Genomic DNA, 27,700 nt, shown 5'->3' on the forward strand with positions numbered 1-27,700 from the left:
ATGTCCTGTTGTGTATAAATATGTGATTCTTCAGATTGTGTTATACGGAGTCTGAGGAGACCTGAGTAGTCTGGAAAGCTTGCTGTTTATCATCTTTCCAGGTAGCCATTAAAAGCTATCAACCACTGAGGACTCTCAAATCTTAATATTTTCCCCATATTTGATGAGAATTGTAGGAATAGTACTTTCAGTTTTTTACTTTGTCCGCCAGCATTTTATCTTGCTGTGCTCTTCTGTCAATAAATTGATTATTACTGGATAGAGATCAGTTTCACAATGAAGCTGTATTCCTATGACTTGAGAGCACTTGTTTTTTATGCGTGTTCACATAGGTAAAGGAATTTTAGTTAATTTTTATTAATCATTATTTACATGAAAAAAAAAACAACATTAATGAGTTACTATCTAATACACTTTTTTCAATTACCATTTTCCAGATATTATTACTGTCAGTGAGTGAGAGATTTCTTGTTCCTGTTTCGAGGGAGCAAAGAGACTGATACATTGTAGCAAACCAGCTGGGAGATTTGTGGGGCAACTGCTGATGTATGTAGCTCCAGAACATTGCCAGACTGGATACAATTGTTTCTTTTTCTCATCTGTGTACAGGATGCTTCCTGCCTCTGAATATGAGCAAGAATGTTCTCTACTATTGACTGCAAACTTGTATTGAGAAGCTGGTGAAGAAGTAAAACACAATGGGGCGGATTCATTAAGACTGGCCTTGTGCACGGTAATCTTAATGAAGTTTGCTCTGGAGTACAGTGTGCCAAATTAATCAAGCGGTAGATGACATTTAATGAGTTTGGTGCATCTTCTAAGTGGTGCACGCCTCACCAGAAATGGTGGTCCGGTCAGGGACTGGAGTAGCATTTCTGGTGTCAAACGCCTGCACTTTTGTTGATTTTGATGGGTACATGTAGCCACACCCTGCCCTGTCCCTGCTCCTCCCATTTTGGCTGAGCCGCTTTAAACTGGCGTGATAACTCCAAAAGTCGCGAAATTATATTGGCGCTCCAGGTTTGTCATATCTTAAAGCATTTTACGGCAGTTTTATGGTGTAGAAGCTCTGATTAATCAGGCCTAAAGTATATAGAATGTTTTACAGCTTTAGATTCATATAGTATTTTGGGTTATTCTGTTTTTATCAAGTCCTAAACGTTTTTGGGAAAATACTTCACTGTGCAAAGGAAAGAGCTTGAGGGGATCATCTCACAAGAGACATTAACCACTTCGCACCAGAGCCTGTTTTTGCCTTCGTGACCGGGCCAATTTTTTCAATTCTGACCACTGTCACTTTATGAAGTAATTACTCTGGAACGCTTCAACAGATTCCCCTGATTCTGAGATTGTTTTTTCGTGACATATTGTACTTCATGGTAGTGGTAAAATTTCTTCGATATAACTTGCGTTTATTTGTGAAAAAATCGAAAATTTGGCGAAAATTTTGCAATTTTCTAACTTTGAATTTTCATGCTCTTAAATCAGAGAGATATGTCACACAAAATAGTTAATAAATAACATTGCCCACATGTCTACTTTACATCCGCACAATTTTGGAACCAATATTTTTTTTTGTTAGGGAGCTATAAGGGTTAAAAGTTGACCAGCGATTTCTCATTTTTCCAACAAAATTTACAAAAACATTTTTTTAGGGACCACATCATATTTGAAGTCACTTTGAGGGGTCTTTTTTTGTGACAGAAAATACCAAAAAGTGACACCATTCTAAAAACTGCACCCCTCAAGGTGCTCAAAACCACATTCAAGAACTTTATTAACCCTTCAGGTGCTTCACAGAAATTTTTGGAATGTGGAAGAAAAAAATTAACATTTAACTTTTTTCACAAAAATGTTACTTTAGACCCAATTTTTTCTATTTTCACAGGGGTAACAGGAAAAAATGGACCCCAAATTTTTTTGTGCAATTTTTCTTGAGCGTGCTGATACCCCATATGTGGGGGAAAACCACTGTTTGGGCGCACGGCAGGGTTCGGAAGGGAAGGAGCGCCATTAGACTTTTTGAATATAAAATTTGTCTGAATAATTAGCAGACGCCATGTTGCGTTTGGAGAGCTCCTGATGTGCCTAAACAGTGGAAACCCCCCACAAGTGACACCATTTTGGAAACTAGAACCCTTAGGGAACTTATCTAGATGTGTGGTGAGCACCTTGAACCCCAAGGTGCTTCACAGAAGATTATAATATTGAGCTGTAAAAATAACATTTTAACATTTTTCCCACAAAAACGTTTTTCATCCCTTAATTTTGCATTATCATAAGGGTAATAGGAAAAATGGTACCATGAAATTTGTTGTGCAATTTCTCCTGAACACGCTGATACCCCATATGTGGAGGCAAACCACTGTTTGGGCGCACGGCAGGGTTTGGAAGGGAAGGAGCGCCATTTGACTTTTTGAATTTAAAATTTGTCTGAATAATTAGCAGACGCCATGTTGCGTTTGGAGAGCCCCTGATGTGCCTAAACAGTGGAAACCCCCCACAAGTGACACCATTTTGGAAACTAGAACCCTTAGGGAACTTATCTAGATGTGTGGTGAGCACTTTGAACCCCAAGGTGCTTCACAGAAGATTATAATATTGAGCTGTAAAAATAAAATTTTCTAATTTTTCCCACAAAACCGTTTTTCATCCCTTAATTTTGCATTATCATAAGGGTAATAGGATAAATTGCACCATGAAATTTGTTGTGCAATTTCTCCTGAGTACGCTGATACCCCATATGTGGGGGAAAACCACTGCTTTGGTGTACGGCAGGGTTCGGAAGAGAAAAGAGCGCTATGTTGGCTGGGATATGTGGCAGACACCATGTCACATTTGAAGAGTCGCTGACATGCCGAAACAGCAGAAACCCCCACAAGTGACCCCATTTTGTAAACTACACCTCTTAAGGAATTCATCTAGGGAAGTAGTGAGTATTTTTTAATTTTTAAATTTATACCATTGGGCAGTGAAGAAAACATAATTATATTTTTACCACAAAAAAATGTTTTACCCTCAGATTTTACATTTTCACACAGGGCAATGGGTAAAAATAGTGCCGAAATGTGTCACACAATTTCTTCTAAAAGTGGCAATACCCCATATGTGTCTGTATCGTACTGCTCAGCCATACGGCGAGATCTGGGGGGGACGGAGTGCTATTTGACAATTGGAGAACAAATTATTGTAGAATAGGCATTTGGATTTGGGAGCACAAAATTTTCTGAATTTCTTTTGGGGGGCAAGGGCCATTTCGCTTTTCCAGAGCCTTTCTGCTACCAGTAACTTGGAAGTCCCTTATATTTTTAACAGATGACGGACCTGAGTGGGGACTAGCTTTTTTTGAGGACTGAGTTGAAGCTTTTATTGGGAACATTTTACGTAACATTTATCCGGCGCTCGAGGCTGAGCACTTACATCGGGGTTTCCATCTAAATTTCCAAGTGATGTAATTCAGATGAAACCCCTGCGGGATCCATTCACTGTAATGAGGCAGCAGAGTTACTCTGGACTCCGTCTGGCCTCTGTTTAGCGGTGTCCTTTTTTTCAGAAGTGCACAAAACTGGCCAACCGCACTTTTATGCACGCCTAAAACAAATGACACCGTAGGATCCCAGGCTAGACGGCATCCACAGTGGCCTATATCTGCCTCATTACAGGGAATCTTCCGTCATGGGTTCTGGCTGAATCACGTATTTCAGAGATTTACACGGAAACTCTGGTGTAAGTGCTCAGCGCAGAGCGCAGGATAAATGTGAGCAGAGCCTTACTGCGATCTTCGGAGACATAATAAACAAATCAGTAGCAGGTGAAGAATTGGTTTTATTTATTTTTTACGCCGCTCCTCGTGCGGTATAAGTGATGAGATTACTTTATTCTTCGGGTCGGTGCGATTACAGAGATACCAGATTTATATCTGGTTTTTATGACTGACAGCTGTCACACACTAAAAGACGCTTTTTTTTGCAAAATCTAGTTTTTGCATCACCATATTTTGAGAGCTATACTTTTTCCATATTTCGGCCGACAGAGTCATGTGATGGCTTGTTTTTTGCGGGACGAGTTGACATTTTTATTGGTACCATTTTTGGGTACGTTACATTTTTTGATCGCTTTCTATTCCGTTTTTTGGGAGGTAAAATTAACAAAAAAACAATTCAGGAATTGTTCTTTGAGTTTTTTTTTTTATGCCGTTCTGCGTGTGGTAAAAGTGATCAGGCAGCGTTATTCTTCGGGTCAGTACATTTACAGCGATACTACACTTACTGTATATTTTTTTATGTTTTGGCGCTTTTACACAATAAAACAAATTTATAGAAAAAAATATTTTTTTTGCATTGCTTTATTCTGAGCACTATAACTTTTTTATTTTTCGACTGATTGAGCTGTATGGCGGCTTGTTTTTTGCGAAACAAGATGACGTTTTCATCGGTACCATTTTTATTTCTATTTTGCTTTTTGATCGCATTTTTTTCCACTTTTTGTTTGGCGATATGATGAAAAAGCTAATTTTTTTGCTCCGTTTTTTATTTATTTTTATTACGGTGTGCACAGAAGGAGTTAATTAGTGTGACAGTTTTATAGCTCGGGTTGTTTTGGACGCGGCGATACCAAATATGTGTTCTTTTTTTGGTTTTGTAAAAATATACGGCTTTATTGGTTTAATATTTTATTTATTTATTTTTATTTATTTTGTGATTTTTTTTTTTTTAAACTGTTTAAAAACTTTTTTTTTACTTTTTTTTACATTTTTACTTAGTCCCTGTATGGGACATTAATTTTTATTTTTCTGATCACTGATCTCATGTAATGTAATAGACATATATTACATTACATTACATGAGATCTTCCCTGTTTCAGTCAGTCTCCTGTCTGGCTCAGCTTGCAGGCTGAGCCAGACAGGACACCATATATGGCAGAGCTGGAGGCGGTCATGTGACCTCCAGCTGCCATAGCAACCCCAGGTCCTGGAAGGAATCTGAGGTCTTCGGAGGTAAGTAAGACGACCCCCTCTCCTCCTGCTGTCTCCTATATGCCGCGATCACTATAGATCGCAGCATATAGAAGACAGCAAAGGGTTAACATCACTGGGACCTGATCCAATCAGGTCCCGATGATGTTCCCTGTCAGAGCTAACGCTCTGCACCGGAATCGCAGCGCTTGCAGGACCCTGGGGGTCCTGAGCGCTGCGAGACCACCCACCGTTTTTAAACGTCCGCGCTGCACAGAGCCCAGGCAGCGCGGACGTTTATGTACAGTGGGCGGTCGGGAACCGGTTAAAGTTAACGTGTCACGAGGTTCTCTTTACGTCATGCTGCTTTCAGATTGTGGCAAGAGACCCTGATTCCAGTGATGTATCACTTACTGGGCTAATTGTTGTAGTTTTGATAGTTTCTTGCTGATAAAACAGGGATTTTATTATTAAACCTTCTGCTGTGTAGTCTTCCATATTCATGAGCTTTGTATAACCCCACCCACACCACTGGCTGATTTCTGCCTATGCACAGTGTACACAGACAGCTGTCAATAAGTGGTGTGGGCGGGGATGTGCAGAGCTCAGCATTCAGAGAACTGGTAGAGCTGCAGAAGATAAGTGATCGATGTTATCAAAACTGCAGCCAGCAGCCCAGTAAGTGATGCATTGCTTGAATCAGGGACTCTAAGCCCCATATCATGTAGTTCTCAGATGAGATGACAAATTCCCTTTAATGACATCTCAATAAGATAAGCAATAAATGTTTGATAGGTGCAGGTCCTAAAGCTGTGATCAACATCTGTCTCCAGATCAGAGACCTCTGTTCAGGTGGGACCTACAGATAAGAGATGTTTATGGCTTATCCCATTGATATGCCTTTTGCAGACAACCCATTTAACCTCTTAATGGCTGTTTGTGGCCAGAATTGTTGCATGTACTTTATGAAGTTACTTTTGCTACCCTGATGCCAATGTTACTCCTGCATAAAGTGGCATTTTCCAAGTTCCAAAAATTAGTTAATGCTGACTAACCTAGTCTTTACTTATTGCTAATTGGATAGCTTACATTCATGTATACTGTTACTTTTTTACAACAGTGCATTTTTATACTGTTTTACTGTGTCCTTGTGTTTTTCAGTCTTTTGGTGGTGTGAACACTGTCCTACAGACTTGTTCATCGCGTGCATAGCCCATGTGTTTGTATTAACTTACATTCATGTGTAGATTGACTGAATTAATTTACAAAATTGATATCCCTTTTTTTAATTATTTAAAAATGTGTTTTAGTAATTTTACTAAAATTAGTGGTGGGTCAAACTTTGTTTTTTATTTGTAGCTGAAAATGACGAGGATGCCCAGGATGCTGAAGCACTGAAAGAGTTTAAGAAGTCAAAAAGAAAGAAGGTGAAACTTTTTTTTTCTTATTGGAAGCAAAACAAACTTAAAGGGTGTGTCTAGGCTAGTAATAATGACCTATCCACAAGATAGGTTGTTAATATTAGATTGTGGGGTCTGACACCTGGCGTCCCCACTAGTCAGCTGTTATTGGCAGCAGCGGGTGGATGGAAACCATGAATGGAGCCGGACAGAACATCTCCAGGACTGCGGAGAGCTGCAGATGAGATCTTGTACTCCTGAACACAAGCTAAGCTGATCAGTGGGGAGTCAGGGCTCCACCAATATTATAATGACCAACCCCACAATTAAGTCATCCTTATTATTAGCCTGGCAAGCCTACAATGTGACTTTGTTTCTCTGTGATTACAATCACTTTTCTTTTACTGTCTGTACATTTGTCTGTAAAACATTTTATTTTTAGAACCTGCCTAAAATCAGCTTAGACAATTATTCAGCTTTGCCCATGGATGAAGGGGATGAAGACCGGGAGGCTGGTGGAGATGAAGAGGGAGAAGGCTCAGACTTTGACCTGGATTTAGGAGATGCAGGATCAGATGAAGGTATTGATTGCTCTCATTTCTGATTGTGTTATGCATGAGTGTCTTATGTATTCCTAATATCTTCTATAAAAAATGGCCCAGATTTTAGATACATGGGTGCTTTATCAGGGTTACATCTGTAAATAAACTTGTGTTCCAATTAGGCAATGCAGTATAATTTTATTTGTTTTTTTCCCCTAGCTGAAGAATCGGACTCCTCCCTCCCTCTTTATGTGTTACCATTGTATTCCCTGCTTGCTCCTGGAAAGCAGGCCAAGGTAATAGATTTCTTAAAGTAAAAATATTATAATATGCAAATCATACTTACTTTGGTTGATGTCTTATGCTTTGACTCGTGTTTTTATGCAGGTCTTTCGCCCTCCTCCGAGTGGTACTAGACTGTGCGTTGTGGCCACCAATGTAGCAGAAACATCTCTTACTATTCCTGGGATAAAATATGTTGTTGACTGTGGAAAAGTTAAGAAAAGATATTATGATAAAGTCACTGGTGTTTCCTCCTTCCGTGTGGATTGGACTTCACAAGCTTCAGCTGATCAGAGAGCAGGAAGAGCAGGACGTACCGAGCCCGGCCACTGCTACAGGTGACATGTTCATGTCTGTGAATACGGTCAATCGACCTATCTTCAGCATGTATCCGTTAAACAATCCCAGTATTTTCACTCATGACATATTGTACTGTACTTCTGTTTCTTGAGATATTTTTGGGAATCCAAGGCCAATAACTGGTTAGTATAAGCCCAATATCCTCTTTCCTCCCACATTTAGGTTGTACTCTTCAGCCATCTTCAGTGATTTTGAACCGTTTTCACAACCTGAAATAACAAGGCGTCCTGTAGAAGATTTAGTTCTTCAAATGAAAGATTTGAACATTGAAAAGGTGAGCGAAAAATACTAGTAATGTATTAAGATGTTTAGATTGTTCTAGTTCAGTTACAAAAAGCAATATTGCTAAATAATGCTCTGAAATAGACATTTAAAGGAGTTGTCCACCTTTTGAAGGCAATTGTTTTTTTTTTCTTAATGTATTTTAGCTCAAAATAATTTTTGTGTTTTCTGTATATTGCTGGCTGCAGAGTGAGTTAACTGAGAATCTGAGAGCTGTGCAATGGGAAAGTTTCTAAGCTTTTTATCTGTCTGTTTTGTTCTCCTCTCAGCTGATTTATGATTGCAGACCTCATCACATGCAGGGAAACAGAATTTTTGCAGTTTGGTTTCATTATAAAATGTGATACTTTTGCTTTTAAGTATCAAATTGATGAAACTGAATTGCAAAAAAATTATTTTAGTCCTGAATTCATATATTTAACCTTCACGACCTTGCGATTTTCCGCTTTTGCACTTTTTTTTTTTGCTTCCCTTCTTCCCAGAGCCATAACTTTTTTTTTTCTGTCAATATGGCCATATGAGGGCTTGATTTTTGCAGGTCGAGTTGTACTTTTGAATGACTACATTGATTTTACCATATAGTGTATTGGGAAAGGGGAAAAAAAATCCAAGTACGGTGACCTTTCAAAAAAAAAAAAAAAAATGCAATTCCACAATTGTTTTTGGGTTTTTTATTTACCATGTTCACGCATTGCTAAAACTGACCTGCCAATATGGTTCCCCAGGTCAGTACGAGAATGCAGAAACCAAGCATGCATAGGTTTTTTTTTTTATTTAAGTGATACAAAATTAAATTTCAGATTTTGTTTTTAAGAAAAATTCTTTTATGTCGCTATTTTCTGAGACCCATAGTGCCTCCATTTTTCATGATCTGGGGCTGGATGAGGGCTTATTTTTTGCGCCCCGAGCTGACCTTTTTATTGATATTATTTTGGGGTAGATACAGTGATTTGATCGGCTGTTATTGCATTTTATTGCAATGTTGTGGTGGCCAAAAAAATGCAATTCTGGATTCGAATTTTTGTTTTTGTTACACAGTTTACCGACCGATTGACTGTGCTACGCTGTACTATGTGTAGCACAAATGACGATCCCCTATGAATGCTGTCCACGAGCCGATATTCATAGGAGATTCACAGTGACGGGCACGATGGTCTTCTGCAGACCCCCGGCTATCATGACAACCCTTCTGCGCCCCACGATCACGTGACAGGGGCGCCGATGGACGGGCACATGTGGGGCGCTTCTGGCATGTGTGATTGACAACAGCATTTAACTGGTTAACTGCCACGGGTGAATCTCAGATCCAACCCCGGCTGTTAGAGGCACATGACAGCTGATCAGAATTAGGTGTCTTGTGCGGGGAAAGATGGCAGCTCAGCGTCGGAGCCCGCATCAAAAGCAGGGACACAACCTTTGACGTACCTATACTTCATATGTCGTGAAGGGGTTAAGTAGTACAAGAAAAAAGTCCTCATAGGACGGTAGTCACCCTCCTTTAAAGATGACCGTAATATCAAAGTAGAAAATGTAGGTATATATATTTGCTAATATAAGCAATTTGTCTTGGGGTGAACATGCACATTACATGGTAAACCACCATCTCAATGACATTGACAAGCTTGGCTGACTCTCTGCTAATGTGTATGTGGGAATCCAGTCTTTTCCTCCTATAACGTGTTGAGGGATAAAGGATCGGGCATGTCTCCTAGGATACTACTCACAATTAGGGATGTTTTGTAGCATCCTGATTGAGAACACAATAGTGCACAGCCTAGTTGTATGTGATGAGCAGCTATCTGTGGTCCTCCGTTTGATAAGTTAGATGTTGTACATCTTATAATTTACCTATTGATTTTGTTTTATAGGTGGTTAACTTTCCTTTTCCCACACCACCTTCACCTGATGCTTTGCTAGCAGCAGAGGAGTTATTAATTGCTCTTGGCGCTTTACAGGAGCCCCCGAAAACTGTCAGGTATGATCATATAACGAATACTCAATTCAATGATATTTCTGTGCTTATAAATTCAGTAACTAGTGTGTGGGGACTATATGGACTAAACTGCATTACATTGTTACTCAATCCAACTTATATTAATCACATACACACTAATAAATTTCTAAAGAGGTTGTCCATCATTAGAAACTGAAGTCTTCTTTTTTCTCCACAAACACCAGTGCTGTTTGGTATGGCAGAACAGTCACATTTAGTTAAATCTGATGGAGCTGCAATATCAGACATTGTGCATGGCCAATATTTGCACTGTTCTTGGCTACCTTCATTAGTCTTGTAGTCAGTGAATAGTGTGGCAATGCACATGTGTGACCACTGCGCCATTCAAACAGGGTTTGCAGGACCCCTCTCCTTTTGGTTGGTGGGGGATCACCCATCAATGAAACACTTATCACTTTTCCTGTTTGGTTATAACTGTGGGATACCCTCTTTAATTTTTATGGCCATCTAAAGATTCTTTTTTTTTTTTTTCGGCTGCGGATAACTTTTAACAGAAAATATTCCTCTTTCTACAGACTAATAGCCTTGCAGAAAGCTAAACTAAGTTGCCCAATTACACCCCTAGGAAGGACAATGGCATCTTTTCCAGTTGCACCACGATATGCTAAAATGCTTTCTCTTGGAAAGCAGTATGATTGCTTACCATACGTGATCACTATTGTGGCTGCCATGACTGTTAGAGAGCTGTTTGAAGAGCTGGACAGGTAGGTGATAAATTGTCAATTTGTGGACTATTAAGAGAAAAAAAAAAAAAAAAAAAAAATTTGTACCAAGTTTGCAAGTTATCTCTTATACACAGGATTAAAGGATAACTCCCAAATCTCGAGAATAAGTTATTCCTTATAGTTTGGATGAGGGATACCTTCCTAACTTGGTACAACCCCGTTAAATTGTATGTGTATATACAGTGGGTACGGAAAGTATTCAGACCCCTTTAAATTTTTCACTTTGTTTCATTGCAGCCATTTGGTAAATTCTAAAAAGTTCATTTTTTTTCTCATTAATGTACACTCTGCACCCCATTTTGACTGAAAAAAAAACAAATGTAGAAAATTTTGCAAATTTATTAAAAAAGAAAAACTGAAATATCACTTGGTCAAAAGTATTCAGACCCTTTGCTCAGACACACATATTTAAGTCACATGCTTTCCATTTCCTTGTGATCCTCCTTAAGATGGTTCTACTCCTTCATTGCAGTCCAGCTGTGTTTAATTAAACTGATAGGACTTGATTTGGAAAGGCACACATCTGTCTATATAAGACCTCACAGTGCATGTCAGACCAAATGAGAATCATGAGCTCAAAGGAACTACCCAAGGAGCTCAGAGACAGAATTGTGGCAAGGCACAGATCTGGCCAAGGTTACAAAAGAATTTCTGCATTACTCAAGGTTCCTAAGAGCACAGTGGTCTCCATAATCCTTAAATGGAAGAAGTTCGGGACCACCAAAAGTCTTCCTAGACCTGGCCGTCCAGCCAAACTGAGCAATCGTGGGAGAAGAGCCTTGGTGAGAGAGGTAAAGAAGAACCCCAAGATCACTGTGGCTGAGCTCCAGAGATGCAGTAGGGAGATGGGAGAAAGTTCCACAAAGTCAGCTATCACTGCAGCCCTCCACCAGTCGGGCCTTTATGGCAGAGTGGCCCGACAGAAGCCTCTCCTCAGTGCAAGACATATAAAAGCCTGCATAGAGTTTGCTCAAAATTACTTGAAGGACTCCCAGACTATGAGAAATAAGATTCTCTGGTCTGATGAGACGAAGATAGAATTATCACCAAAAAGTTCTAAGCGGTATGTGTGGCGAAAACCAGGCACTACTCATCACCTGCCAAATACAATCCCAACAGTGAAACATAGTGGTGGCAGCATCATGCTATGGGGGTGTTTTTCAGCTGCAGGGACCGGACGACTGGTTGCAATTGAATGAAACATGAATGCGGCCAAGTACAGAGATATCCTGGATGAAAACCTCTTCCAGAGTGCTCTGGACCTCAGACTTGGCTGAAGGTTCACCTTCCAACAAGACAATGACCCTAAGCACACAGCTAAAATACCAAAGGAGTGGCCTCCGAACAACTGTGTGACCATTCTTGACTGTCCCAGCCAGAGCCCTGACCTAAACCCTATTGAGCATCTCTGGAGAGACCTGAAAGTGGCTATCCACCAACGTTAACCATCCAACCTGACGAAACTGGAGAGGATCTGCAAGGAAGAATGGCAGAGGTTCCCCAAATCCAGGTGTGAAAAACTTGTTGCATCATTCCCAAGAAGACTCATGGCTGTGCTAGCTCAATAGTGTGCTCCTGCTCAATACTGAGCAAAGGGTCTGAATACTTATGACCATGTGATATTTCAGTTTTTAATAAATTTTCAAAAATTTCTACATTTGTTTTTTTCAGTCAAGATGGGGTGCAGAGTGTACTTTAATGAGAAAAAAAATGAACTTTTTAGAATTTACCAAATGGCTGCAATGAAACAGAGTGAAAAATTTAAAGGGGTCTGAATACTTTCTTTACCCATTGTATAGCATGTAGATTATTATTCCAATATATTAATAGCTTCAGTTTTATAATATTTCAATAGGGTTTGTATATTATTTGCAAACTAGACACCATTGGTTTTCTGTCTCCATTTCTGTCTACGTGGGCGCAGTGACTTACCTTGCCCAGACAGATCATGTCATGCCCTTTGCACTAAGAATGTTTTTACAGCTATAATCGTCCTCTGCTCTTTACACGTGGAAGATAACAGAATATCTTGTGTACTGTGTGTGATGAGAAATGAGACGCCCTAATCTTTGTAGACATTAGCAAGATTCTGCTTGTAAGTCAGCAAAGCCTACACACGGGGATGATGTAATGGCGTGTGACCGAAGGATTCTCTACTGCATTATTCAATAATAAGCTTAAAGGAATGTTATATGATTTATCTGTTTTTAGGCCTGCCCTTAATGATGAAGAGAATGTAGTATTAAAAGGCAAGAAAGCCCGAGTGCTGCAGATGCAGAAGATATGGGCAGGACAAGGCCCGGCACAAAAACTGGGTGATCTTATGGTTATGCTAGGTATGCAATTAGAGGATTATGTGATAGTTAGGTAGCTGCATGTTTATTTAACACTAGATGTTCTGTGGCCATGTAATACCATTGGGGACACAGGACTGTAGATAGATGTCCTGCCGCTAGGAGGTTCGACACTAGGTAGAAAAAAAAAATACTCCGCTTGGTGGACTGTACCCTCTCCTCAGACACAAGGCTGTCTTAGCCTAATGACTGTAGGAGACAGACATGAGCTGTATCATATCTGGTGCATGTTTCTTTTTTTCTTCCCTTTTTTTTTTGTTTTTTTCCTAGGTGGTGTGGTGGTCTCCACCTTTAGGTTACTATTCGGGAAAGGTCCAACCGTGTACTTCACAGTAAAGTACCTCCATGTGGACACCACTTGCCACCAGTCACCCGTTCCCTATGGCTGCTGCCTCAGTGGGGTGCTGGTGTCTCCATAATAGTGTGAGGCCACCGAAGGGGTGTCTCTGGGTGTCCAAAGACATCGGATAGGTGATTATAATTCCCTCATGATTCCTTTCACCATCACCCAAATCTCCCATGTGTTTTAGTGAGCGCTTCTCACCTGTGGGGTCTCCTTTCTCTTTATTTTCCTTGGGGATTCCCTCCTGTTTTTTCCCCTGGTCATCTTCCCTGTCTTCAGCCCTTTGCCTGACTTTATTTCTTCTTTTGCTGCTTTCTGTGGCTATTTTCCTTCTATTAACTCCTTTGAGCACCTATTGTTCGTGGAATTTTGGTAGTCTCACAATGAGACCCCGGCTTTTCATACAGCTAGGCCCCAACCTTTTTTTTCCATGCAGCCCAGAACCTTCCACAGTCCCAGCACCCGGGCTCTGGGGGAATCTGAGAGTCTGCTGTCTCCTCCTCACCACTTTAGTGCTTTTGAGCACTTTTAAAGAATGGCTTATTTTCTTAGGTTTTCTTCTCGTGTCCCTTGCTGTGCCTGCATGCCCAAAGGGGCTTCTTTTTGGGGTTCTCTTCACCTGTTTTGGCCACCTTCCACAAGTTGCAAGCGGCATGTGGACCTAAGGGCCAACAGTTTCTCCGCTCTGTGCACCTTTTGTAACTTTTGTGGTTTTCCAGATCCAGCATCTCATGATAGTGGTAGGCACTCTTCTAGACCTATTTACATTGGTTTTTTTTTTTTTTTCAGGGGCCAGATGTCCTTTACCTGAAAAGACCCCCTTAGGCAGCCCACACCACACAAGTTACATACTTCGTTTGTTTGCATAGCGACAAATATATATCTTGATTTAATGTGCTCCTTCTGCCTCCATTCCTGAACCTCCCACCCACCTAGGACCACACAGATCTTCCTCAGGACCAGTCTCTCCCAAAATGGATGAGGTCTTGCACTCAGGCCTCTCCATATACATGTTTGTTTCCCTGGAGCACTTACTAGCCAAGCTCATCTGTGAGTATTCTCTTGCTCGATTTGCATCCTCTGGAGTAGAACTTGTGGTACCTATTGCACCTCCCCACTGAGGCGCTCACGTGAGATATAGGATGGTGTTTCACAGTTCCTCTTCAGCCTCCATGGGCCACTCTGGGGACAGAGCTACAGTGGATGACACCAATTCTTCCCTTGCCTGGTCAAAATCCCTGGAGGACACCTCTAACTCAGACTGAGTATGAGCGAAAGGCTGGCGTCAACCAATCAGAACCTTATTGAATTGTGAGGGACACCCTGCTCCTCAAGGAAGAGTCCGGCTCCACCTCCCAGGAAACTTATTTCTGTCGGCGCTGCGAGCAACAGGTTGCTTTCACTATGAGGACTTAATCTTCCAGCGAAGTGACAGAAACACCCGGGTAGGCGCATGCTTTCCACTGAGTAGTGTAGGCACTTTGGTGAAGCGCTATCATGACCTCATCAAGGATGCCACTGAGAACGAGAGTTATTTGCCTCCCAAAACTAGGTGGAGAGGGGTGGTTATAGAGGCTGCAAGAGGCAGATGATGGCTGAATCCTCACGGCCTTCATCCACCAGGAAAGGTGCTGGCTCTGCTTGCAAGCCTGTATCAAAGTCAAGGAGCCGGCATATGACGTAACTGTTTGTCATATGTCGGAAATGGATAAAGGAGGTCTTTTCCACTTGCATCACACTTTCAGGTGAGGAGACTTCTTGTCCCCCTCAGAGAGGTTTGAATGGTTCACGATACGCTGCCTAGACCAGGAAGGTGGTATATCTTGGCTACAAGATAGTCTTCGCCTCGTTGCTCAGGAACAGATTTTTCCTTCAGTTCCTCTTAAGGTTCTACCTTGCGCGCCTTCACTTTTTTGAGCCATCAACTGCAAGACGTCATCGTGTCCCTTCCAAAGGCGGAACATTTTCCAGGAATATTATTCCAACCTGTTCACAGTTCCCAAGAAGGGCGGCTTAGCAGACTAACCTGGACTTCAACAGGCTCAGCTAATTGGCACATGTATGAAGATGTCGCATGAACAGCCTCTGGTCTGTTAGTCTGTTATTAAATCACTGGAGTAGGAGAATCCCTCTCTTCAGTAGGCATACGCAACATGTATCATCACATAACCATCACTGAGTTCCACTAGCATTTTCCCTGATTCGTTGTTGGAGCTAATTATTTTTAATTTATCGCATTATCCTTCAGGCTTACAACAGCCCATGGGTCTTCACCAAGGTGATCGCTTACCTAACCTTACCTCCATGCCAGAGAAGTACCAAACCACCCATCTGGATGATCTTTTGGTGAAGATCAGTCCAGGGATGAGAATTTGTCCATTCTCCACATTTCCTATCATTACTTGTTTTGTGTTGTCGAATATTCAACGGACAGAAATGGAAACTGACGTCGTCCCAGCTCATTGTATTTTTGGACATGAGTTTTGACATTTGAGTGGGTTTTCCCCCACAAGAATCTCTCCCCTCTTGAGTTGCAATGTCTCACTGCAGATATTGTTCTTCATACTCCATCTGAAACATATCAGTAGACTCCTTAATCCTCGCATTTTACTTCCTGCTCCATACTGCAGACCTTGTAGTGGTTGTTGGTCTCTCTACTCCTGGCAGAATATTCTTTATCCTTCAATGGCAGGTGATGATTGACACGAGTCTCTCAGAGCGAGTTCGACAATCCTAGCCAGCAGCCTCACTGACATGATCCAGCCCATGTTTGGAAGTTAAGCAAGAGTGAGCTTGATTCTGCCTTGAATGGGAGACTGGCCTGGAGAATTTCTCTACTCATAGCTCTCTGAAGGAAGTCCACCACAGATCAACCCACTGGAACTGAGAACCATCTTATGTCTTTCTCTCACTTGTCATCCCTCCTCAAGGACCTCTGTTTCCAAGTACAGACCAACAATCTAACTGAGTGGCCTACCTAAACTAGGAGGGCACCGGAAGCTCTACAGCATGGGGAAAACTGCCAAGATTCTTATCTGGATGGTGTTCCATGTCACAGTTTACATTCTCTGTGTGAAAAACTGGGCCACATACTTTTGAGATACAAAACTCCAGATCCAGGGAGTGGGTTTCCTCCCATGTGTTTTCAGCCCTCTATTACCTTTCTGGGCACGCCCAAAGTGAACCTCTTCACTTCCTGACATCACCAGTAGATCCATCTTGAATCGCCAGGTCCTGGGGGCCTTGCGGTGGCCTCTGTGGTCACTCCATGGACAAAGTTCTATCTGCCCTATTTCTCCGCCTCTTCTCATACAGGTCAAGGAGAAGGGCGATTCTTATAGCTTTGAATTGTCCTCACAGGGCATAGTACTTCGGCTTTATCCAGTTAGTAGCAGATGCTCCATGTGCCCCACCCTTCTTATTCTGACCTTCTTTTCACGGTCCCTTATTCCATCCCACTGCATTTGTAGACATGCTGATTGAAGACAAGGTTCTAAAATTCTTTGGGTGTGTCTGACTCTTTCTGGGCCTCCATCCACATCTTCATCAGGTTCCACAATTTCTGCTCTATGGCACCTGCCCACGCCAGTTTGGGGCGTATAATACTTCAAGCCGGTGGCTGCTAAGTCAGCATGGTTACCTGTTGTTTTTCCCACTCATTGGGACTCCTTTGGGACGTCCCATAGTCCCATGTGCCCCAATGCTATTAACGGGAAAAATGGATTTTTGTACTTGCCATTAAATCTTTCTCATTAATACATTGGAGGACACTGCTCCCATCCTATTCCTGGTGTTGCAGGCCTATGTGCTGTTCTTCCCTGGGTTAAGGTCCTGTTGGTTACAGATTGTTTGTTTGTTTTTGTTTTAGGTTTTTCTGGTTCGGGTTAATTTTCAGCTTTTGAGTTGCCTCATGTCTGAGGAGATGCTATACCCACTGCATGTAGCCAACGTCCTTCCTTGCAAGAAATCCTTATGCAGAATAGTGACCTCTTTGGTCACCACAGGAGTGTGGATATCCGTTACACTGAGCTGATGACTATGCCTGATATTAAACTGTGGCTAAAACATCCACTTCTACCTCTCATAAACAGGAAATTAATGAAACTCATATACTCACTGAGAAATCGGTGATGCAGTGCTGGGCCCAGGCCACTATTCTTATCTCCTGCCTTTCCGCTCTGTATAAAACAATACTGGATCTACACAAAAGTGTATAGATTCAGTGCTCTTACCTATAGGCTTTGTCAGAGAGTGAGTTTCCATTTAAAAAATTAAGTCCCAGAAGCATGGCTATATGTGGTTAGTTGGTTAAATATTTCATTTGATGTGTTAAACTATATTATTAGTAGCTATTGTAACTTTATAGGAATAACTCCCTAATATTTAACAGATTTTTTTTTTCCAAATCTGCCTTTTGCAGGAGCTGTGGGTGCGTGTGAATACTCAGGACTAATGCCCAAATTTTGTGAACGTAATGGCCTCCGATTTAAAGCCATGATGGAGATAAGACGTCTACGAGGACAGCTAACCACAGCAGGTAAGGAGAGCTCTAGCATCCTAGATCAGGAAGTCATATGTTATGTTATAGCTAGTTAGTAAACGGTCTTCTTTCTGCAGTTAACTCCTTGTGCCCTGAAGTCTCCATTTTTCTTGACTCGAAGATGCAACCCCCTACAGAAAGCCAAGTCAACTATCTGAGGCAGATAGTAATGTCTGGTTTGGGCGATCACATAGCTAGACGGATCCGTCCTGAAGAGCTTCTTGATGAGAAATGGAGGAATGCTTATAAGGTGTGCAGACATACTCATTGCATTCAGAAGCTTTGTTATTTTGCTATGCATTTCTTTCTTCCATCACCTGATAATGATTTATCGCCTTTGTCCAATGTCCACAGTGTTTTGACCAAAGTAGTAATCCTGCTATGTTTCCCATTCGGTAGAGGACAAATCTGATGTTCTGATTTGTTTTTTTACATTTAAATGTTTAAATCCATCATAAAGGTTTTTGTTCTTTTTTCCCCAGACTGCTCTTCTGGAAGATCCAGTTTTTATTCATCCAAATTCTGCTCTCTTCAGACAACTTCCTGATTTTGTCGTTTTTCAAGAAATTTTGGAAACAAGCAAGATGTACATGAAGGGTAAAGAGCTGCTTAACCCAGTTAATGTTACCTTCTATTTCTTTTATAAAGTACCGTATTTTGCGGACTAGAAGGCGCACTACAAATTTTGGGGAAGAAAAAAAAAATGTTTTTAAATAAAATGAGGGTGCATCTTATAGTCTGGGTTTTACGGTGGCTTACTGGGGGGACTGCGGTGGAGCGGGGGTCACAGAAGGCAGGGTAGCTGCTGCAGGAGGCTGGTGGCAGTAGGAGTGGGGCGATGCTGCGGGCCCCATGCGGGGAGGAGGGGTTGTCGCTGTTGTGGGTTTTCATAAAATGTCAAAGGTGAGCGAATTCCCATCCGCATTGATCTCCCTGCGGTGGGTTTAGGAAAAATGGCTCCGGAGGCAGCGCATGCGCAGACTGAGATCTCTGGAGCCCCACTCCTGCCTCCGCTGCCGGCCTCCTGGAGCAGCGACCCTGCCTCCTGTGATCCCGCTCCACCACTGACAGTAAGCTACATTCGGATTATAAGACGTAGCCCCGTTTTCCTCCCTAATTTTAGGGGGAAAAGTGTGTCTTATCCGAAAAATACGGTACGTGGAACCATTCCTGAAGTACTTAAGTAAGAAATTGTATTCTCCATGAATCAACAATTCTGGAACATCTTCTCATAGAGTTCTGCATTGTACCCTTCCTATGTTATCCCTACAGGAAACTTCAGTTTTGTCAACTGGGTCTTTACTATTTTTTTTTCAACAGGGCGTGTCTCCACACAAGCAGATATTGTCAGTACTGATTGGACAGAATGAGCGTTTAGAGGGACGCGCTAACCACTGATAATACCTAGTTGTCAGTGTATCTACATTTCTGGGAGGCATAACAGAAGAACTGTGCATTGCAGCGTTAGGCTATGTTTACACATGTTGGGTTTTTCAGCGTCTCAAATCTGAAGTAAAACCTAATGTCTGGCAGGAAACCAGCTGCATCAAAAACACAGGTTTTGCTGCGTTTTTCAAGCTCTTTTTCACTGTCCTTCTGTCTCTATTTATGCATAAAGTTCTGTGAAAAAAAAGAACCCCATTCTATTTTGCCCTCAAAAACGCTGATGCAAATTTTAGTGCGTTTTTTCAGTGTTTTTTTTCACCACCCATTACTTCCTATGGGTGAAAAAAACGCTGAAAAAAATCAAGGCTGTGGAGTTGGTAAGCAAAACCTTCGACTCCGACTCCTCAATTTCCATGACACTGACTCTGACTCCCTCATACATGGCTCATGTTTAAGTGATAAATTTACGGTAGGACACATTTTTCTCAGCTTAGACCCTTAGATCAGGAATAGAACAGACATTTATAGGACATTTCATAACTTTCCCAAATTCTTATGAAAAAATATTCTCTACAAACTGCAGTATTCAATTTATTATATATTTTAGGAGTCGGTCCATTTTATTCCGACTCCACCAAAATGGGCACAGACTCCGACTCCACCGCCCTGGAAAAAACACTGAAAGAAGTGACATGCTCTATTTTCCAAAAACCCAACCAAGGCACAAAATACGCAGCGAAAAAAAACAAGATGTGTGAATAGAGAATTCTGGTTCCTCATAGACTTTGCTGGAACTGCAAAACGCAGCTGAAAATTTGCATAAAAATCTGCAGCAAAAACCGCAGAAAAACCCACCATGTGTGAACATAGCCTTATATGAATGATATTCTTTCATCGTTTCTTTATAAAGGATGCATGTATTTGTCTAATTAGACATGACAGGATTTCTGAAACGTCTTTGCTTTGCTAGAAGCTAGTGATGGGCGAGCACTAAAATGCTCGGGTGCTCGATGTTTGGGTCGAGCAAATTGGAATGCTCGGGTGCTCGACCCGAGCAACGAGCCCAATGTAAGTCTATGGGAAACTTGAGCATTTTTCAGGCGGCTCCCCCCGGCAGTCTGCAGAGGGCCTAAAATTGCCCAAATCGATGGCAACCGTGCTCAAATGACATGGGAACAGCATGGGGAAGACCCCTGGAAGCATTTCTGACTCCCAGGTCACTACTGTCAACAACGTTGCCAGAGATATTACGCCACTTTTACGGACTCACAATAAAACATACAAAAACAAAACTAAAATGGATTTTTCCTGGGAAATATGTTAAGAAACATCCTTTCCAGCGTAATGACTTGTAAATAAGGCAAAATAAATAACCAAAACCAAAAATACTCCTCCACACCTTTGGCTATGTTCACACGTAGCGTTTTTGATGCATTTTTGAACTTTTGCACTGCTTTCAACCGTGACAAATGCATTCACCGGGAAATGTCATTTTAACATTTTACAACCTTTATCTGGCCATGTGGTCTGAGACACATGATCAGACACATCCTGTTTCATTTATGAAGGAGGTACTCTGAAAGTCGCAAACACTTTTTATAGGGCTATCAGGCGGCCTTTACTATTGTTAAGAGAGCCATCAGCCGGCTAGGCTTTGTTGTTCCCATTACTAAAGAGTGGGTCTCCTATACTGTTATTGCGTATGCAGTGAGGGGCAGGGCTGGCCAAAATTTGGACGCACCCCAATACCCCTTTGAAGAGACTTTTTCAGGAGGCCCTCCTCTATGTTCCCATCATTAGGAAGTGGGTCTCCCATTCTGTTTGCTTATGCAGTGAATGCAAGGGCTGCCAAAAATTGTGAGGCACGCCAATGCACCTTGGAAAAGACGTGGAGGAGGGCCTCATAAAAAAAATGTTCCTATTGGAAAGGACCGTGTCTCCTATACTTGTAGTTCGCATGCACTAAGTGTATGGGCTAACAAACATTTACCCCTGGGGAATACACATGAACATGCTGTAAAAAAAATTTTTTTACGGGCATCATAAACACTCTTTAAAAGAAATATGTGGGTTTTGCATCATGGACCCACGGTCACCCTGGTGATATGGTGGTGGAGGATGAGGAGAAGGAGGAGGACAAGAGCAAATAGCCAAAATCAGGAAGCGTATACCCATGTGTGGGTGTGAAAAGGTGCATGGGAATACACCTCCCAAAAAAAGACACTGGATTTGAGTTTGTTACGCTGCTATCATTCGGTGGTGTTGAGAAGTCTGGCCCAATCCAGCCCTTGTTCATTTTTATAAGAGTCAGCCTGTCAGCATTTTCAGTTGACAGGCGGATGCGCTTATCAGTTATAATTCCACCAGCGGCACTAAAAATCCGCTCTGATAAAACGCTAGCGGAAGGGCAGGCCAGGACCTCCAAGGCGTAAAGAGCTAGCTCATTCCACGTGTCCAGCTTGGATACCCAATAATTGTAAGGCACAGAGGAATCAGTGAGGACGTTGGTACGGTCGACAAGGTACTCCCTCAGCATCTTCCCAAACTTTGCACTCCTTGTGAGAGTACCCCGCGTCTCAGGGCCTGTACGATGGGAGGGGCTGAAAAAACTCCTAGAACTTTGACAGTGTTCCCCTGCCTCTGCTGGATTGGAGTTGTTTCTCTCTGCTGTACTCCTTGGTTATCCAACGAACTGTGACCAATGCCGCCAGCGTTTTCAGATGGGAATTTTTTAATAGTTCTGCAACAAGGGCCTTCTGGTACTGCCCCATTTTTGTAGACCTGTCCGCCTCAGGAATAAAAGATATAAAGTTCTCCTTGTAGCGTGGGTCTAGATGTGTCACCAACCAGTAATGACTGTCACCCAAAATTTTGAGTACGCGAGGGTCACGGAAAAGGCAGCGTAACAAACTCTGCCATGCTTGTCAGACTGCTAACAAGCAAGACCGTGTCCTCACCAAGAGAACGACTGACCATGCTCTCCTCCTCCTCCCTGTCCTCAGGCCATCCACGCTGAACAGACGGTATGGCAGTTGTGCAGGTAGTACCGTCTATAGCGCATGAAACTAGCTCCTGCTCTTCCTCCTCCTCTTCATCATTGTCACTCAATCCACGTTGGGATGAGATGAGGCTGGGCTGTGTGTAATCACCCTGTATGGTTCCTTGCTCCATCTCACCGTGCTCCGCCTGCAATGCATCCTCTTTGATTGTGAGCAGAGAGCGTTTCGGAAAATAGAGAAGCGGGATGGTGATGCTAATTATGGCGTCATCGCCGCTCACCATCTTGGTGGAGTCCTCAAAGTTTTGGAGGATGGTACATATGTCTGACATCCATGTCCACTCCTGAGGTCTTTTGTGTGGAGTCTGAACTGAATACCGACGGCCTTGTTGATGCTGGTAGTCAACAACTGCCCTCTTCTGCTCACAAATCCTTCCCAACATCTGCAGTGTAGAGTTCCAACGCGTGGGGACATCACACACCAGTCAGTGAGCCGGAAACTGCAAACGCTGCTGAAGCACAGTAACGGCGGCGGAAGCTGTAGCTGACTTTCTAAAATGGGCACACAGGCGGCGTACTTTGACAAGCAGATCCGGCAGCTCCGGGTAGCTTTTGAGAAACCGCTGAACCACGAGGTTAAGCACATGGGCCAGGCATGGTACATGTGTGAGCTCGCCTCGCCTCAGAGCCGCCACCAGGTTCCGGCCATTGTTACACACGACCATGCCTGGCTGTAGGTTCAGCGGTGTCAGCCACAGATCTGCCTGCTCTTTCAAAGTTGTCCACAACTCTTCAGCATTATGCAGTTTGTCACCTAAGCATATTAGCTTCAGCACAGCCTGTTGCCGCTTGGCCGATGCAGTGCTGCAGTGCTTCCAGCTTGTGACTGATGTGGTCATTTCGGAGATGGAGGATGAGGTGCAGGAGCTGTAGACTGTGGGGGCAACCCTGATTGACCTAGGGCCCACAATCCTCAGCATCGGGAGGATGTGTTTTGTCCCAAGGTCCGACTGGGTCCGGGCTTCCACTATGTTAACCCAGGTGCAGGGCAGGAGGCATCTTCGCATGCACTATGGACAGGGGATTGGCTTGCACGCACAACAGCGGAAGAAGCAGTGGTGTCACCTTCAGACACTGTTCCTGGACCCTGGGGTTTGGCCCACAAAGTCAGGTGCCTTGCTGCCATGTGCCTGATCATGCTGGTAGTTGTCAGGCTGGTAGTTTTGCTACTCCTGCTGATGCTGGTCTGGCAGGTGGTACAAATGGCCTTTTTGGGGTTATCAGCAGAGTCTTTAAAAAACAACCAGACTCGGGAAGACCTAACAGTTGTACTGGCAACTTCCGTTGTCTTGGTGTTACGGGAAACGGTTGCCTGCCTTCTGTCTGCGGCCACCACACTGCTTCTTCCTGCCTATTGGGGTGCTCTACCTCCCTCCCACTGTGTGCTGCTGTCCTTGCTCTGCATGTCCTCCTGCCAGGTTGGGTCAGTTACTATATCATCCACCACCTTGTCTTTCACTTCCGCACCCTGTTCCTCCTCCTGACTTTCTGGCCATTGTGTCTCATCATCGTCCACCTCTTGTGACACTTTCCCACCATCGCCTTTGTATGGCCGTGGCTGCTCAAATATTTGGGCATCGCTACATGCGATCTCCTCTTGCCCCGGTTCAAGTGGACCAGGCGAGAGGCCTGAATCTATAAATGGAAAAGTGAACAGCTCTTCGGAGTGTCCCAAGTGAGGGATCCGTTGTCTTTGGGCTCTCGGCATGGTGGGAGGAAGGAGGATCAGGGTGAGGAATATGCGGTCCAGACTCACGGCTACTGAGATTTGACCGTGTGGAAGACAGGGTGGTGGTGGTGGTGGTGGCTAAGTCTAAGTGACTGGAAGCATTATCTGCTAGCCAACCAATAACCTTTTCACACTGCTCTGTGTTCAAAAGTGGTGTTCTGCGGTCCCCTATTAATTGGAACAGGAAGGTCGAGCGAGAAGATGTGGGTGTTTGTTGTGGCACAATTTCTCTACAAATGGCTGAATTTGGAGCGAACGTTTATGTGATCCGTGTGACTGACAAACCACAGTTTTAAATAGCTGGCATGTAGGTAACTATTTTTAACAGCGCCGACCTCATGTCAATGAGTTCACTGACACACTGCAACAAAATTTCAATGGAGGCCAGAAATGGCAATATTTTCTTTCTAGAAAATTCTTTTTATTAGGAGATTTTTACAGCATAGGGAACAAGGAGTCAGGAAAGGGATGAAGGGAAAGGAAAGGCAACCAAATAAAGGAAAAGAGAAGATGGGTTAGGGAGGAAAAGTAGAGAAGAAAAGAGAGAAAAAAAAAAGGAAATGAAGATCATCTTAACATAATTGCACCACAATGTTAACATACCAAGTGCAAAAACAACATAGAATGAAGTATAGATTAAAAGAATTCTGGCAAAGTAATAAAACATCATATAAAGAGGATTCTCTTGCTTGGAGGAAAAATTGCGTTCCAAGAGGACCATTTGGAATTATATTTAGGTAGAGAGTTATTCCTTAAAGCTAAGGAGATTTCAAAGGTGTTATGGGAGAACATAATATCAATTATGTTGGAAATAGAGGAAATATCCATCGATTTCCATTTTGACGCAATACAAGTTTTTATAACAGAAAAAATATGTAAAGAAACTTGTCTAATTTTTTGAGGGAGGTCATCTGCTTCCAGAAAAAGGAGAACCAATTGGGGAGAAATTTTTACAGGAGATTCATTGATTTTATTCAATAGTAAAGAGACATCTCTCCTAAGTATCGAAAGTTTTGGACATTCCCAGAATATGTGAAGAAGATTTCCTCTTTGACCACAATTCCTCCAGCACAAATCAGATTGATCAGGAAATACGTTTTTAAGTCTAGCGGGAGTGTAGAACCACCTAGATAAAATTGTAAAATGAAATGGCAATATTTTCAGCGCAATTATATGTGATCCGTGTTACGGACAAACCACAGTTTTAAATAGCTGGATTTTTAGCGCTGTAATATGGAAAGGACCTGGCTGTTTTCTGCAGTGCCAACAAACAAATGGTGCAGAAAAACTGTGTTCTCTGGATTGCTTTTTAAGCAAATAATGAGGATTAAGATTAAAAAAAATTATTCCTGGCCCCTGATACCTGGGCCTATTTCTACAAATATCTGTAAAAGCACCAGCAGACAGAACTGGAATGGACCCTCTTGTTATGTGCACTGCAGTCTGCTATATACCCTGCCTGCATAGCACTGATATCTCTGCAGCTGGATTGGTCCTCAGAAAGACTGTTAGTTGAGATGGATATGTGTCTCTAATATAGTCTGGTATACGTACACTAACTAGAAACAAGCAAATCTCTCCCTACCTCAGCAGCAGCTCTCCCTACACTGTCTGTCTGATTCCGGAGTGACTGTGACGAGCATGGCGGAGCCAGGTCTGATATAGACTTGATGACGCTGTGCGGCCAGCCAATCACTGTAATGCCACAACAAACATGGCTGCGGCATTACAAAACAAACATGCAGGGAGGGGACCCAAGCTCCCGCCGAACAACCCCGGAAATAATTGGTGAGCGCCGAGCATCTCGAGAAGTGAGGTTCTCGGGCGAGCACGAGCAGTAGCGAGCATGCTCGCTCATCACTACTAGAAGCTTAAGTGACCAGATGGATGTTTCGGGTTCTTAAACATTGTCTTAAAAAAATCCAACATCTCAGTGCTTCCTTTAAACATGCCTGGATGACAATGTATCACTTTGCCTTCATTATTTAGTGGGTCAGAATAGGGAGCTGTGCCTGAAAGCCGGCTGCATTGTTGCTCTGCCATGCTTCTTTTTGTATAGCTTTTCTATGTCTATTAATTAGAAAATGTAGCAAGCATTTGACACATCATCTGCTTCCAGGTATTTCCTCGATCGAGCCAGAGTGGATTCCTGTTTTGCTTCCACAGTATTGTCATTTTGGAGACCCATTGGACGATCCATCTCCCACCTATTGTCAAGCATCAGGAAGGATGAAGTGTCACAGACAAAGCACCTTCTGTATGTAAAAATGAAGATACTTTCCTATTTGTTCTTGGTTTTAGTAGCTAACTCTGGAATGTACATACTTTGGATGGTTGGTAATGTTGTAGATGTTAAGGCTTAAATGGGTTCTCCACTACTGGAAATCCCTCTTTATGGCACCAAGGATCTACATAAATTAAAAAAATCTATACATACCTACTGAACCAGTGCTCCTCTGCTTTAAGCCCTGTGTCCCCTGCCAGTCTCATGGCGTATACAATATCACATGACCACTTTAGCCAATCAGCAGCCTCCACAATTATGTGTAAGTGGAAGAACAATGTCTTCCTCTTCCACAGAAATTTGGTTGCAATGGTCATTGTTTAGCATAGAAGACCTGACGTGAACATGGGGCTGAGAGCAGAGGGACGGCACTGGTATGGGATGTAAGTATAGTTTTTTTGTTTTTTTTTTAATTCATTCAGAACCACAGGGCCATTAGCAGGTTTTTTTCCTGTAGTGAACAAAACTTTTTAACATTTATCTATTTAACATGCCTTTGCATCAGCAACAACAAATCCAAACATGGAAATTTTTCCCCTTCTCCCATGACAGCACCACCTGAGAGAGGGTATCCGCCCACCAAGGACCGGAACCTACTGAATAAAAAGGCGGTACCTCTCCTCCGCATCAGTTTTTGGTTCCTGTCCCTGATGGGAGCCTCACCAGGTGGTACCTCACGTACCTGGATTATGGACGGTGCGGCCTGGAGGCCGTGGAAGCAGCAGATGGTCCCTGTTCCCAGCCCGTCTGGCTGCTGCCCGGGTCTGCGTGTGGGAAGGAGGTGCTGTTTTCCTTCGGATGCCTCCCCGCGTGCGCCGGGGCCTGCGGCCGGGTCTGCGCCTCGCAAAGATGAACTGAGCGCGCCGGCCGGCAGGTCTTCCGGGCTGCGCACGTGGGGGTCGCGTCGCACCCTCTGACGGAGCGCGCCGGAAGTCCGGGCTGCGCACGCGCGGGGTGCTGACGCGCCCTATCACGGAGTGCGCCGGAAACCGGGTCTGCGCATGCGCGGGTGGGAAGCTGTCATCCCGCTGCAAGCGCGCCGGGTGCCGCTGGGCTGCGCACGCGCAGAGGCAGGTGGATCTGCGGGTAGCGCGCCAGCTGGCTAAAATTAAAAAAAAAAAAAAAAAAAAAAAAAAAAAAAAAGGAAAAAGAGAGATGAGCACGCTGCCGGAAGGGGAGGAGCCTAAAGGAGGTGGAGCCCTACTGCTTTTAAGGATGGGGAGCAATCAGGATGGCGGTGTCTGCATCCCCGCCATGATGAATGAGGAACCGCAGTCACCTGGGCAGCAGCTGTCACCGCCACAGGAAGTACAGCAGCAGCCACAGCCATCAAAGCAGCGCAAGCAGCTCAAACAAATGGAACGGGAATCTTCCCATCGACAAAGTCACAGCAGTGAGGGGCGTACGAGTTCCGGCAAGACTGGTCAGAAAAGACTTCGTCAGTCCA

At 43.1% G+C, this 27,700-nt stretch overlaps 1 protein-coding gene across 2 annotated transcripts in view; it reads left to right on the plus strand.

The window, feature by feature from the left end:
- The window catches only part of DHX37 (DEAH-box helicase 37), a 52,103-nt gene that overhangs the window by 15,937 nt on the left and 8,466 nt on the right, over positions 1 to 27,700 (plus strand). For both annotated transcript variants that reach the window (XM_073676147.1, XM_073676148.1), the window contains exons 13-24: positions 6,314 to 6,381; positions 6,797 to 6,935; positions 7,116 to 7,192; positions 7,284 to 7,516; positions 7,701 to 7,812; positions 9,689 to 9,795; positions 10,350 to 10,538; positions 12,771 to 12,895; positions 17,677 to 17,793; positions 17,874 to 18,046; positions 18,279 to 18,393; positions 26,089 to 26,226. In XM_073676147.1, the coding sequence (XP_073532248.1) occupies positions 6,314 to 6,381; positions 6,797 to 6,935; positions 7,116 to 7,192; positions 7,284 to 7,516; positions 7,701 to 7,812; positions 9,689 to 9,795; positions 10,350 to 10,538; positions 12,771 to 12,895; positions 17,677 to 17,793; positions 17,874 to 18,046; positions 18,279 to 18,393; positions 26,089 to 26,226 (1,593 nt within the window). The remainder of the gene's footprint in view (positions 1 to 6,313; positions 6,382 to 6,796; positions 6,936 to 7,115; positions 7,193 to 7,283; positions 7,517 to 7,700; positions 7,813 to 9,688; positions 9,796 to 10,349; positions 10,539 to 12,770; positions 12,896 to 17,676; positions 17,794 to 17,873; positions 18,047 to 18,278; positions 18,394 to 26,088; positions 26,227 to 27,700) is intronic.

Source organism: Phyllobates terribilis, unplaced genomic scaffold (assembly GCF_046119375.1).
Source record: "Phyllobates terribilis strain yellow unplaced genomic scaffold, ASM4611937v1 Scaffold_1__5_contigs__length_1240528914, whole genome shotgun sequence".
Lineage (NCBI taxonomy): Eukaryota > Metazoa > Chordata > Amphibia > Anura > Dendrobatidae > Phyllobates > Phyllobates terribilis.